Source organism: Strix uralensis, chromosome 23 (genome assembly GCF_047716275.1).
Source record: "Strix uralensis isolate ZFMK-TIS-50842 chromosome 23, bStrUra1, whole genome shotgun sequence".
NCBI classification, from domain to species: Eukaryota; Metazoa; Chordata; class Aves; order Strigiformes; family Strigidae; genus Strix; species Strix uralensis.
The window spans coordinates 2814713-2829160 of record NC_133994.1 but is presented as its reverse complement, the minus strand read 5'-3'; the positions used below and the strand labels follow the sequence as shown (position 1 = coordinate 2829160).

At 46.0% G+C, this 14448-nt stretch overlaps 1 protein-coding gene and 1 long non-coding RNA gene across 10 annotated transcripts in view; both read right to left on the bottom strand.

Moving 5' to 3' along the window:
• The window catches only part of LOC141954104 (uncharacterized), a 56103-nt gene that overhangs the window by 8865 nt on the left and 32790 nt on the right, over positions 1-14448 (bottom strand). For all 9 annotated transcript variants that reach the window (XR_012632094.1, XR_012632090.1, XR_012632091.1 and 6 more), the window contains 7 exons: positions 12355-12437; positions 8506-8664; positions 8105-8383; positions 7283-7440; positions 3159-3367; positions 498-562; positions 57-221 (listed from right to left, as the gene is read on the bottom strand). Coding sequence is in view for 3 of the 9 variants with exons in the window: in XM_074893292.1 (XP_074749393.1) it covers positions 57-221; positions 498-562; positions 3159-3367; positions 7283-7440; positions 8105-8383; positions 8506-8664; positions 12355-12437 (1118 nt within the window). In the remaining 6 variants the exon portion in view is untranslated. The remainder of the gene's footprint in view (positions 1-56; positions 222-497; positions 563-3158; positions 3368-7282; positions 7441-8104; positions 8384-8505; positions 8665-12354; positions 12438-14448) is intronic.
• LOC141954106 (uncharacterized) lies at positions 3735-6822 on the bottom strand. Its single transcript, XR_012632096.1, has 2 exons — positions 6514-6822; positions 3735-6424 (listed from the first exon to the last, which is right to left on the bottom strand). It is a non-coding gene; the product is annotated as an uncharacterized LOC141954106 (long non-coding RNA).

Genomic DNA, 14448 nt, shown 5'->3' with positions numbered 1-14448 from the left:
CTATTCACAGCTGGGGCTCTCTCCCTGACCCCTGCTGTTACCCTCAGGTCAGTCACCTTCAGTGGCTTCTCCTTAGACTCTTCTTTCATGCTGGGCTCCTTGAACTTCTCCAAACCTCCCACCTTCTCTTCAAAGTCAGGTCGCTCCAGCTCAGCTTCTTCAAACTCATCCTCACCTTGGTTATTGGGATCCTGGGCAGGATCTGCAGCATCATCTGGCATCTGGAGAAGAAAAGCCCCTTGTGAATACCAGGCGGGAGAGCCCTTTGGGAGACAGAAGGCTTGCTGCCTTCACCAGGAAGTGTTGGCTTGTAGCACTTCAGTTGCTCTTCAAGCCTGTTAGTGGTTCTGAAAACAAAACCCCCAGTCTGTTATCCCTCTGAATCCCACCAGAGCCAAGGAGTTTGAAGTTGCATGCTATAGAAACTTCTGGGAAAGCATCGACAGCTGGATTCTTATTCCGAGCTAGGGTTGCATCCAAATGACAGCATTACTTACCATTGGTTCCTGGACAACAGTCTCCTTCTGAGAATGCAAGTTCTCTCTCTCAATCACTCCTGCATCTGCAAGGAAAAGGGACAGTTATGAGCCTACTCTCTCAAAAGTCAGTGTCACCACTGTAGGGGAACAGCTGTATTAACTCTATGCCAAGTAGGGATTTGTCCCGACCTGCCTGCAGCTTGAGGCAGACAATGCTCTGTGTATGTTTTCAGAGGAAAACGTTTGCAAAGCTCAGGGCAAAGCAGCTCTATGTTCCTACAGCTGCCCAAACTGCTTCCTTGTCCCCAAGGCTGGGGCATAAGCATATGTCGAAGCATGCCCATAACTTACTGATTGATACACATACGGTACAAAGCCAAAAACCAGCTCTGAGTTCAGCCCCTAATATATATATATATTAAGATGCATCATTCCCTCATGCCACTGCAAAGTCTGGGCAGCACCTACAGCAGCACCCCAGCCACGCAGGATTGAGACCATCGCTGGGAGCCAAGCCAGGGCAGTGTGTCAGGGCCAGCTGCCCCTGCGCTGGCACAGCTGCTGACGAGGACAAAAGGCAGAGTTCCCTGGTCGGGTAGGGGACAGCAGGGCAGGAGGAGAGTACTAGTGAGAGAAAAATCCAGCCTTTGCTTTCAACTAAGTAAAGGCCTGACCCTAACCCCAAACTGGATACGGCTCCGACAGGTCCCAGCTCTGGCACTCGCCGCTCTGCTGCCATCACCATGGGCCAAGTGCTTCTCCCCAAAATATTAACAGAGCCTGTGAGACAGCAGTGTTCACAACTGGACAGCAGCACAGCCAGGGCAGTCGAGTCATTACTTTGGTTGTTAATTCTAATTAGGACCCAGAAGTCAAGGGCTATTGGTCCTCACGTTCCCTTACCCCTGCCATGAGGCCGTTTCTTCTCAGGGTAAAATTCACTCTGATGTGAACCATTTAGTTCACTTCCTCTGAGGGGACTTGCTGAGAATCAGGTCAGCAAAACATGAAATAGCAGCTAAACATAGCTGTGGGAAAGCACAGGAATACCAAACCTCCTCTCCAAAGGGGCATCTGATCGCACGTTAGCTGTTACCTAACTGCTGTGTTCTGGGAGGGAGGACTTCACCTGCCCAGAGTGAGCTGAGCCAACAGCCTGGGAGGAAATGACCCATCTTGGGTGGTTTCAGCCTTTTGATCCAAGATTCGGGTTAGAACCACCAAGCTTCATCTCTGCCCCATGACATCTCTCCTCTGTTCCAAATCCAGAGCCAAAAATCTCCTGTCAAGAAACCAGGCTAAGACCATCTTTGTAATGTTTAATAGGATGCAAGTCAGCGTTTGAAGTGAGATCCTCACAGGAGCCTCAGCTCCCAGCTTCCCAGCCTTACTGCTTTCAAGACCGCAGCAAAAAATTAGCTACATGAAAAGCCACCTACTTAGTCCTTCTACCTCACTCTAGCAACATATGGAATTAGCATTAGTCATACCTACATTTCAGTGTCTCTTTTTGACAAAGGTAACTAGCTAACTCCCACATTTTACAGGTTATTTCCACATGTGCAAGAGGAATTGATGGTAGAGTCTGTTTGCAGCACAGAAATCTGTTTACCCAGCATTCACACTGTATATCCCGGCCCCTCGAGCACAGCAGAGCATTGCTGCACAGATTCTCAGACTGGACACCTCTGCTCAGAAGCCCATTTTGGCTCTCCACGGCCTGACTGGCTTACTGCAATCCACTTTTGATGTCGTCTTGATTTGCTTCCAAAGGAAGTTTGCAGCTTCCCTCTTACACTCGCAGACATACAGCTGCAATTAAGTCAACCTTCCCTTTGTTACTGGACCTATGGAAGTGCTCCAAGCCCCCGCCCAGCCACTGTAATTTTCTGAAAGGTCTAGTCATTTTACAGCTGTTTTCTGTTGTCTCACACAACACAGTTATTGAATTGTTCCCTCCTTTTGCCACTCACATGTGACCACCATTACAAGCCAACTGATAAACCTCACCTAGAAAGTGAGGCAAAGAAAAGATTCTGCCCTCACATGCATAATCTAATGGATTATTCATTAGCTGGTTTCATGGTGTGATGATGAACTTTACACCAAGTCAAATGTTTCCCCCAACCTGTTATTAGCAGGGTGAGTCAATGCACAGGGGTCTGAACAGATCCACATCAGAAGACTGAGGAATTCTAACGTGTTCTAAGAGCTGGTCTCTAATTGCCCAAACGCAGGTACAGCTATTTTAAAGTCTAGTAAGTGCTCTGTTGCCTGACTGACAATCACAACTAGTTGCCCTTGAATTTATTTGCTTTTAGCCCCTTAAGGACAGCTGGGAAATTTTCCGCCCTAAGTTACAAGCAATTCCTATGGGAAACTGAGATCAGTCTTGGAATAAAGAGTGACATTTTCCCCATCACTCCCATAGGAAAGAAGAACTGACTTAACTTACACAGATTTTGAGTCCACTACCTTGGAAATGTGTGAGGATGCAGGACAACAGGGAACAAAAATGGAAAACGGTCCAGGCTTTGCATTTGACCAAGGACAATACAAGCACAAAATTTTTCAAGCATTGTAAGGTTTTCCTTTAACACAAGCAGAAAGCTCTTCTCACTCCCCACCCTGAATAGCAATAAATGAGTACTGTGCAGCATCGGATTAGGGGAACCATACCCATTTCGAGTTCCTCATCATCTGTCCTTTCCTTCTCCCCTTCCCGATCAGCTATCTGATGCTCTTCCCCTCTCTTCTGGCTGGGTGGCTGTGGGCTGCCTTTCTGCATCTCTTGCCCAGGCTTGGGATCAAAATGAAGGCTCTTTGGGTAACTCTGCACTTGTTCTTCATCCATCTGGGCATTCACCTTGTTAACTATGTCTTTCCAGCTGCAACAAGGTACAAAACAAAACAGACCCCCCCTGGCCTTAGTATATCGAGAGATATTTCATAATGGCAAGCAGAGGGAAAAAAACAAACTCCAACACATGCAAAAGTTTGTCCTAATTTAACTTTTTTGCAAAACTAGCAGATTGCATTAGTTACTGTGATATCTGCTTGAAAGAGAACATTTAATATGCCACATAAGAACAAATTAAGTTATGCTTTGTAAACACAAGTTATTGTAGAACTGGTTTAATATTATTCATATGATACAGTAACATATCCACATAGCAATAAACTCCAGTTCTAAATAGATACTTACTCATGCCTCACACGTACCCAAATAAACAAATCTAAGTGTTTGACAAAATATGAAAAACGTAAGTCCTCTTTATTGTTCCAACTTAATTTAAAAAATGAAGATACTACTAAAACCGTGGAATGTTAGCCTATAAAAAACCCTTACAAAATAAACAGGAAAGCTGCAGTACAAAATTGACAATTTCCATTGTGTGATAGGGTTTTTTTAAAGTTACAAGCTCTTTACGAAGCTCTGCAACTGGGATGCATACTTTAACTAGCATCTGCTTATAAACTCTTCCACAGCTTGCGCCTCTTCCCTGCACAAACCCAAACAGTGAAAACAGACCTAGCTGAAAGGAAACATTCACATATTGATTTTTATTTTTTAGGTGAACATGGGAAAAAGTGTTTTGTTTCTTCATTCAGTGAGGGAAGTCACATTCCAGTATAATTTACTGCTTTTCTTACCAACCTCCCCTCAAAGTTTTCATCCATCTACTGATCTGAAAAAATCAATTATTCATACACAGCTCTATCTGTGAGAGTTCAGACAACTCACTTCAGGCAGCCACGGTCACGAATTCTTTCCTCTGTAGTGGTTCCACCTCAAATACACTTCTCCTGAGGTCTGCATCACTATCTATGTCTGCTTCCTTCTTAACAGAAGTGCCTCAGAGGGACAAGTACTTGATATCAAGATATATGACAAGTGCAACACATTTTTCATTAATGCTTCTCTGCCTGCAGCAACAGCCCCACTCATGTGGATACCCAACCAGAGGCTCAGCAGCAGAGTAATTAGTAGTGTAACACGGTTCCACCGCACAGAAATGAGTTGGAGGTCAGAGAAGAAATGGAATATCTTCGTCTTAGTTTGAGCGCACCCCTGAAAAGCCCAGAAGGCCAGGCTGTCTCACAGGGAATGTTTTCTTCCCAAATATCCAAATATTCTTACTCAAGGACACCTTTAGAAACAAAGTAAGGTAAAGGAAGGGATGAAATCCCAGTAACAGGGACTCTCGAAAGTGACTAAAATAAGAAACTTTTAACCTGAGTGAAGTTGCCCCCAGTTTCAAGCAGGACTACTGCTTGGTTTAGCTGCTACATGAGCCAGCTGAGATTTAAAAGTCTACTTAAGACATTTAAGTTTTTAACTGCTGAGAAAGGACAAGTGGCCTTAGCTTTAGCAGCTTTTTAAAGCCAGCATACTACCACCACACAAAACTTTCAGTAAGAAAAATCCTAACCCAGCCTTCAGCTCAGATTTCCCCATTATAAAACCATCAAAATGGAAACTGGCCATCAAGAGCTCATCTGGAATCTGCTGGTCTCAGCCACCCAGTGCAACGGTTCTTGGCGCTGGATGCATGGCCCCTTTGTACTCTGCTGCTGTTTGATATTGTTCTTGGCATTGACACCTTCGAGAAAGTTGGTTCGTGCACTCCTTATCACAAACCTCACGCAGTGTAAATAACAGCCTCCAGCTGCTCAGTAATTTCTTGATGATAGATCCAGGAAACAACAAGCACACCAAACATACCACGATCTCTGTCCTTGCAGAAATAATCTGCCCAACAAATTCAATATTTGCATTTTCTGTTTCACAGAGCAGTGGCAGCATCCCCTCTGGGCTCTATGTAGCTGAGGAAAGGCCACTCTGCCATCACAACTCCAGTTACACCTGCAAGTCCCTCCCTGTAGAAGGCAGAATACCCTCCGTGCTGGTCCTCTGTGTGCCCGTGCAGATGTTGTCTATCAGAGCAGCATGGGGAGGACATTGTCCTTTAAAGAAATATGAAAAGCACAATCTCTGACCTGGGAAGATTACAGGGTTAACTGAACAAACAAAAATGGTAGAGAAGAACGGGTAGGATCAGGCTGAATTTAGAATGAAATCCAGAAGTCTCCTCTACAGATAAAACAGAAACTAAATCTTGTTTGCTCCAGTAAACTGAGCAGATACGACCTGCACACACACAGGGGATAAACAAGTTAAATGAGGAAGCACTATTTTCAGTCAGTTTTTGGATTATGGCCAGACTTTGATGAATTGCAGCCTCAGAAGGACATTTTCTTCCTTTTGTAAAACAGACTGGCCTTCTGCAAGTGCTGCTGAGACAGTAAACACTTTCTCCTGCGCTTGTACAACACACAGTACAACAGGATCCTGGTCCCTGACTGGACTCTCAGATACCACAGCAATACAAGTAACATACTGTAGGAATTATCCATTTTGTTACCTGCACGGAATGGGTACATTCACACTGTTCTCTGAACCTCTGTCCTTTCCAAGGGACTCCCCTCCCCAGAGCTCTCCACTCCCCCATTTACCCGAAAAACAGGTCTGGAGAGCACATTGTGCTGAGGATGTCTGATAGGAGCAACAGTCCCAAGTTGCAGAGAATTTTAATACCAAGGTTTCAGCTAAGCTCAGAAGAGTGTACCGGTTCCAAGTCTTTATATGGCTGAATTGGTTTGACTTCTCCAGATGAAGCTGAAGTTGATAGGAACTACATCACCTCAAGCGCAGGTCTACGTGAACACAGACAGGACAAACACTTGGGCTGTCTGATGGATTCTGGTTGTGTCCTCATTTCTGGCATGAACTACTGCTGTAAACTGTTTTACCCCACTCAGGACAAAGCCCGTAGCTTTGGGATCACAGGTCTCAGACCTGTCTGACTGCTCATGTTCTAAGCAGGCTCTGTGAAGGACAATCCCTCAGCAGCGCACTGGCAACGGGAACCCGAGCTCCATTCCTGGGAGGAAAGCAAACACAGATGAGACAATACAGAGTTTGGGGATTTGTCTTTGCCCTAGAAGCAAAACCAGAAAAAAACTCTAGTACCTAATTGGGGCTGGTTGCCTGCTGCTTCTAGATTATCATACAACCTCAGAGATGAGAAACTTTCAGATCTTCAAGGTCTGGTTGCTCCTGCAGAGCTTGGCAGATTACTGATTAATCAGTGCAAAAAAAAAAAAAAAAAAGAGCAAGTTGCAGCTCTAATATACAACTTAATGCCTCTTATTTATAGAAACTAAAGGAATTTTTAGCCACCCTTGCTGCTGCAGATGGGTTGCTTCCGTCATGCAGCTTTTCTTCAGTTTGCTGAACAAAACAGGATATTTTAAGTCACCACCACTGACAGGGAGGAGATTCCTTGAAGTCAGTTCAGACTCCCCTCCCACCCTCTCCTCTAGCTAGTAGGAAATCCATGCTGAGCTGATCTCGCTCAGCAGTAGCTCCTCTTTCTTTCTCCTCCCCACACAAACACTTTCCCAAACAGTTCAAATACAAAGGCAGCCTACAGAGCACACACCAGTAACATAACAGCCTTTTTTTTTTCCCCCCCAGCACAGCACCCACAGCAGTCTGTGCATTCAATCACACAACGTTGCCTGCAACATGACTAGTCTTCTGCTTCGGCTGAGATAGAGACCTGGCAGCAACATTCAGTTACAGGAATTAGATGACAGTGAAACCAATAATTAACACTTTCTTCAACCATCTTTCAAGTAGAAGCCACAATAAACAAGAAGAGAGAGACCAGGGATGAGCCTGTATGGTACCTTTCAGCCTTAACATTGAGAGTAGAAGGGGGGTTTGTTTCACCAACCTTTGCATTTGTGCCTGTTTGTTCCCTGTAGAGTGGCGGTTGTCTGGCATCTGAGGTTCTTCTGCTGCAGAGGGTTGTTTCAGATCAGACAGTGACAATCCAGGAGCCTGGCTGTCCTCATTGCTTTTCACCTGAATGCGCATCACCATCTTCAGATCCTGCAGAGAAGACACACGTATACACTCAGGACATACACAAGCTCCTAATCTTATCAGATATCTGCAAATCTTTCTTGCATTTGGGCAGGCTTATGGGCCAGAAAAATCCTTTATCAAAGAATTCAGATTCAGAAGTGCTCCAGAACAAATCTACAGTCCCATCTAGCCAGCCTGCAGTAAAAGAGGTCCTTCTCCTTCCACAGAGCCAAGAGGAAACAATTTGGATCCTCTGTAACCCAAGCTTGTCTTGGGTAGGTCAGTTTCCAAGAGGAACAACAAAACCACCTCTAAAAACCCCACACATGTTGCCATTATAATAGTTACTGTAATTATAGTCTCACCACACTGCCATTTTTGTCATTTTTTTGAGAGATTGGCTTTCCATAAGCTCACTCTCAATCACCCCAGGAGGCAGGGGAGTTGCTTTTATGATTTACACTTTGCAGACCCGGCAGGATCCAGAACAAGAACCCCAGCCCGTTCATCTGAGCCCAGCCACTACCCCACAAGCTCTTAAGAGTGCACAGGAGTCTGAAACCTGAGGCCAGGACAGTTTCCACATCAGGGAAGTGGAATGTGCATATGCTTGTCATTACAAATATCATAGTTTTGAGCTTTGAAAGCAAGGGCTACACAGAACAAGCAGCAAGTGTGCAGGACTTACGGGGTTCCCATTTGGCAGGCTGTTCATGGTCCGGGTGAATCGGATCACGTGGCCATCCCCACGTCTTGCTGGCCAGGCTGGCATAGCCTCTGGCAGGGCATTGGCATCTTGCAGCGAGGCTGGATGGGTAAAGAGGACATTAGCCTGTGGCCTCAGGCCGTCGTTACCGTAGGAGTTCCGTCCCTGTGGCAGAGGGCTGTCTGCCTGCTTCTGAACCCCAGAGACTGGTGACGCCAGCAAGTTCCCAACAGGGCGATTCTCCTGATTGACTGGAAAAGCCTGCAAGGAAGAGAGGACAAGAGCAAACTCTAAAGGAACAAGCTCAGTTCCCTCCAGTTCAAAGCCCCACGCTGGAAAGCCTGCAGAACTCTCCTCCCTGGGGTTTCTTGGGAGAACCCCACCTTCTGCCTCCCGAGCTGCAGCTGGCTGTTGGCTGGCACCATGGGCTGCTCCTTCAGCACCTGAAACTGCTGCTGCCCCTTCCCAGCTCCTCCTCCTCCTTTGAAACTTGGCATCTTCTGTAGAGCTTCCTTGAGCTGCCTGAACTCTTCCATCTGGGCCTGGGGGGATGAGAAGGGTACAGAGAAACCTTACACAATAACAGGGTTAAACACCTCCGCACTGACAACAGCCCCTCTTTTAAGGCCAGTTGTTCAGCACAGATACACTACTACAGAAGATCTATATTTTGTATATATGAAAGGCTGGAGATAATCTGTAACCATTAATGACAAGCCCAAGCTAGTCTTCAGCTTTCCCTCCAGATTTCATGGATATTCTGTATCGCCCCTTTGCCAGTCTTGCATCTTATTTTATTGCATACTCTTACCCTGGAAGCACCGACCCATGACACCGATTCTTTGCCCAATGCTGTTTAGTGCATGAGCCACTGACATAAATTCTGCCTTTGCACAAGAATTGTACCCTGGTTCTTGTTAAGGGTGCCTCCTCTCCTCCTGTGCCTCACTCCCATGTACCTCTAGGTCCACTTTTTTAATTCCTGCGGAGGCATTTCTCCATGGATGTGCTCATCTCAGCAGGGCTGACAATAATTGGCATAATCCTACCTGACAATTTAATTTACTTTGCAAGACAAATCAAAATTGATTCTCCTGGACTGTTAAGCAAATGCAACACTTAACTCTCCACTGCAGGTTACCTCTTCCATCTCCAACCCTGAAAAGTAGGACTTGAAAAAGCTACACAGGAAAAGCTCCCCACTCTTACCCCAGTTATTTATAGGAAAGTGAGGGGGGAGAGCTTTTCATACACTTGCCAGGGTACCTGGAAAGGGACCAAATTAGGGACTGGGCAGAGTAGGAAAGCTTCCAAGCAGCAAGGAAAGTTTAGCAGGAAATGAATTCCTGAGCAGGCTCTGTTGATTTCAGTTCTTCCCTCTGAAATTTGACCTTAAAATTAACATTAAAAAAACAAAACAAACCCCAGTGAAACCACTCAGCAAAGCTAACATAAAAGGAATGAGGAAAGGAAAAGGAAGCCAAGAACAGTTTGTGGGATATAGCCCTAGCGAGTAGGAGACTGCTTCCAGTCAGAACAAGCCAGATGGAAGCAGAACTTGTACCCATCAAAAGCCTGTTAAGGTGGTCAGCCCAGAGGGAATGAAGCTTCAGACCAGCCTTAACGCACAGACTCCCACAGGCTGTTTGCACCCCGTCACAGCAAGCTGTGCGTCCATCACGCGATGCCTCCGTGCTGGTTTACCGGGCAGAGCAGCTGACGTGACAGCTACTGCCGGCTGGGCTTGGGGAACACGTTTGAATCCTTGGCAAATGAACATCTTATCTAGAATGCAAATTACTCCTCTAAACTTTCACCTGCCAGAAGGAAGCAAGATCAACAACAGGGTACTCCGTGCAGATCCACCCTGCAATGAAGAACTGCAGTGCTGATACAGAAGCTGGGAGCCTGCGCGGGCGTCTGCTCCGACATACGGCACCTCGCCCCACTGAAGGCAAACGCAATCCCCTTCACCTTGTGATGTGAAACACTGATTAGACATGACAAAGGACCGATCAGAAAACTGAACAGAAAACTTTTAACACTAGGTTCATTGTCAAAAAGATCCAAAGTATTTTCTGAAGTCGTTGGGACCAACCACTGCCACTTCTGTCACAAAGAGCAGTCAGACAGATGGCTGGAGCACAACTTCGTTACACGACTGTCTAGTACGTTCAGCGCAGGGAGCTGAGCCGTGTCTCCCACACCCAGGGCAAATCCTTTTACTCTTGCTCACTCTTAATTTTGGCAAGAAACAACAGTGAGCTGCTTCTTGCAAACTACTTTTTCCACTGGCCACGACACTGAAGGGGCCAAAAGTTAAGACTAGCAGCACAAAAGCTGCCACCGCGTTTTCCAGTCTGCAAGCACTTGACTTTGTAGCCTCAGCCATCTCCAGCCAAGTTTTTTTTAAATTCTGTTACAGTATGCGCTAGCTCGCACACTTGAACTGCTACTTCCTTTCTCCAATGCAGCACAGTTGGTTAAAGAGCATTACTCTTCTGCTGAAGAGTAATCCAGGACTGGTCCTACATGGTTGTGCCAGCTGCAAATGCACTCAGCATTGACCCAGCAAGACAAAAGGAGAAATACATAATGACTGAGCACCTTTGATCAACTGAGACCGACCCAAGCTGTCAGTGGCAGAGCCTGTATGATGGGAGCTGACTGGGTCTCAGTGTTGCCTGAGAGCAAGCTACAGAGCAGTGCCTTTGGCAGCTACTTTGAAAGTTTAGTCAGGAGGCCTAAAAATGATGGCTGAGACACATTTTGATAGCAGGAAGTGTGAGTATAGGCTTGCCGGGGCACTGGAGGAGCTTGTAATCACAGGCTGTTTCAATCCTAGTATGGGTGTGCTGGACTGACCCCTACAGAGACTAGAAGCCTTTGTTTAGTTTCCAACAGGCACACTGCAGGCCGTGCCGCGGAGCGGGGTGAAAAAGCAGCTCAGTGTAAGTCACGATTATAAAGGCAGGCGAGTCAAATACACTGAGAGGCCACCTGAGACTCCTCAAACCCCATCTGACACGAGCCAAAGAGCTGTCAAATGACAGCTGCCTGCAGTGTCAGTAACCCGGGTTTCCTGCCTGGAGCAACCAGTTGTCTGTGGAGTCTGCAATGCCCTAGAGCCACTTAACGGCTGCTATTTTGCAGGACAGATCAGGCCAGAACTCAAGAGCCATCTTGTAGAAGTCAAACCCCACTACCCCCTGCACCTCCAGTTCAAGTTCAGGGGAAGAATCACTTGTCAACAGCACCTAACCACAACTAGCTCCTTGCTTCTGAGCTTATCCTATAATCCAAGGGAGTGCTTGAGAGAAGGCTGTTAATTAACAACAGAAAAGACTAATTCAGACTGCAACGTGACTTTTAAAGTATATTTACAAAGCTGCTTGTGTCTTGACTCACTACAAGGGCCTCAGACAAACACTGCAGAGACATGAAGTCCTCCCACTTCTCCCAGCCTACCCCGCTTTCTCCCTTCTCCCGAGGCATCTGGGAGCTCCCAGCTTCAGCTGGGTGAGCAGAATTCTGTGAGGTCAGGACTTCCAGAGTGCTGAAGAGGCTCACACCATCTCCATAGCACGAGCACAACACCATATAAACATAACTTTTTTTTCCCCTGCAGAAAAATGTTTTTCTGCCTCTCTAGTCTTAAGCCAACACCACTTGCACGTCTGCCCTGGCCTCCAAAAGCATCACATTCCAACACTTATTACTGAACATTAACTTCTACTTTACATAGCTCTTTCCAATTTTTTTATATGCCTCCCTCTCTACTAAGGCTTCCCAGGGAGATGCAGAAGGGAACCTTTTTGCCAGGGTTGTTGAGTGTCTGTAGTCTCAGCAAGCTGGGCAAGGTACCTCTGCATTGCTATTTCTCTTGGCAATTAATTTTATAGGCATGAACAGAGACAATTCATTTAGGGTGGAAGTATTTGAGATGTGGGTAAGTGACAGGAGGCATTCCAGGGTTGGGAATATGCTGGTTCATGCTCACTTGAACCGCAGTGACTTGTGTAGCATACCTGTGTTTTCAGCTACTGGGACAGAATCCAGGCTGGAGAATTTTACTTGTACAGAATGTTTACACCTACCAGCACTGTTTCAGGCAACTCACCCCACTGGAATACAGTTGATAACTAGATTTATTATTTAGAGAATATTTGATGGTGCACCCAGACCCCAGTGAAAGATTGTCCCATGTGGCCACAAACAACCCCCTGTTGTACCTGGGCATTAAGCAGCTGAGAGTGAACTTCCTGGTGGGCCTTCCGAAGCAGCTTGCTCTCTTCTCTGAGTTTAAAGACTGTATCTGCAAGAGAAGAAGAAATTTGCTTAAGAAAGTTATTTTCACAAGTGTGGTATCTCTATTCCTTACCATAAATTCTTCTTGACCTCATAGATCTCCCCAAGCCCAGGAATTACAGCAAAGCACTGACTCCGGACTAGCCAAACACACTGACAAACTAAATCATCATTCCTTTCAGCACTCAGGAGTCCTGCCCATCCAAGGAACTTGCTCCACTTTTTTTCCCTTCCTCTTTTTGCCAAGAAAGGTTGGACTAGGTGGTCCTTGAGGTCCCTTTCAACCTGGTATTCTATATTTCTCCTCTCCAGAGTCTCTCTGCTAACTATTGCTATCAGGGTCAGGCTCTCACTGTGCTTGCTATCAGAATAAGATATTTGATTCTTCATTTCCCTGACCCACTGCAGCTGAATAGCAGGGAAAGCAGCGAGCAGTGGTAACTGGGAGGTTGAGAAACAGCTACAAGAGAGGTCTGTCAGGTCTCCTGAATCCACACAGATCACTCCTACTGCACAAAGAAGTACATAAAAACCCCACAACCCACTTAGGGAAAGCAATCATAGGACAACTAGGTCCTCAGGCACATTTATTCCTATGCTGTTAAGTAGCAAGCTTGTGCCTTGCAGCCCCCAGGCTGGGCTCCTTTCAAGCAATTTGAACACTCTTAAGTACTTCAGTTACAAGACACAATGCACTTACGTTTCACTGCCTTGAATATAATTGTGTATCCTCCGATCAAAACAAAGACTGTGTCAAAAAAATGTCAGTCTTAATTTGGATAAGGCTCTCAAAATATGACTAGAACCACATGTACTGGGATTTCTCTGCAGACATAGTTGCACCTGCCAGGACAAGGATGGGAGTGTTTCCTGTAACAGGATGGTCACTTTGCTGTAGGCTGAATTGCATGCGAGATTTCAGCTCAAGACTATAGATATTTCTGATTACAGTGGTATATCTGTTTTTAGAACATTCAGCTCCGGGACAGAACATTTTGCCATTGAGGTTGGGTGTTCTTGCCTTGAAGTGAAGGTTAACATCAAACAGAAAAAAAAGGTTCTGTCTTTCCTGCAGCCAGAAGGAAATACAGAATTACGTCCTGTGGGACCACAGCTAGAACAGCTTTAACTGAGTTACCTTGTGTGCACACAGTGCTGAAAGCACACGCTGCTGTGGGTGTTGGCCTGGAGCAGTGAATAAGGGGTGTGTTTTGAGGCAGCTAGTCCGGGCTAGATAACAGCTACTGCTAAAACCTCTGGCTACAAAACAGACATTCCCCCAGGCCTTCGAGAGAACCAAAGGCATCTCAAGAGTGGGAAGACATGTCCAAAAGAATCCTGCAGTTTCACTGAGCCAATACCTCAGTAACATCCAGGTCTTCAAAGCTTATTCAGAACCTGGAAATCAAAACCTTCATGCCATTGTATGTCCTTCCTCTACCACCAGCATGGCAGACATGAGATCCTGGTCCCAATGGCCTCATCAGGAGTTTTACCACTACTGTCAACAGGAAGAAAGTTTCAGCTGTAACTACAGCGTCCTTATCTCCAACAGAAGCTCAAAGATCAAAACTATCCGTCTGCCTTCAAAGCAGACTATGCCAATGTGTGATGAGAAAAAAAAAAAAGGAAGAGTACAGAATTAGCGTGGGGGAGCACAGGAGAGAACAGGCTGTGCTGGGGGTGTGAAATGCAGCATAAATAGACTGCAGTTCCTATAAAGTAAAGGAGAAAATAGTTCATAATGCAGCAGGAAAGGGCCTGGAGTAGAGGGAGGCAGCAAACAGAATTAAACAGGCCCTGGTCAACAAGACCAGGAGGGTTCAGCTACCTGAGCATATACTCATAAACCCATTAACCAGCATTCAAAAACCACTTCCAGAAGCAGGGATTTTCAGGAACAGAGTATGAGATACCCCAAGAGCACCACAACCGTTGGGTCACATGGCACAGCTGCATCATCCCCAGATCCCAGCATCTTCTGCACGTAGAGAGCTGTATCACCAACCCGAGAGCTG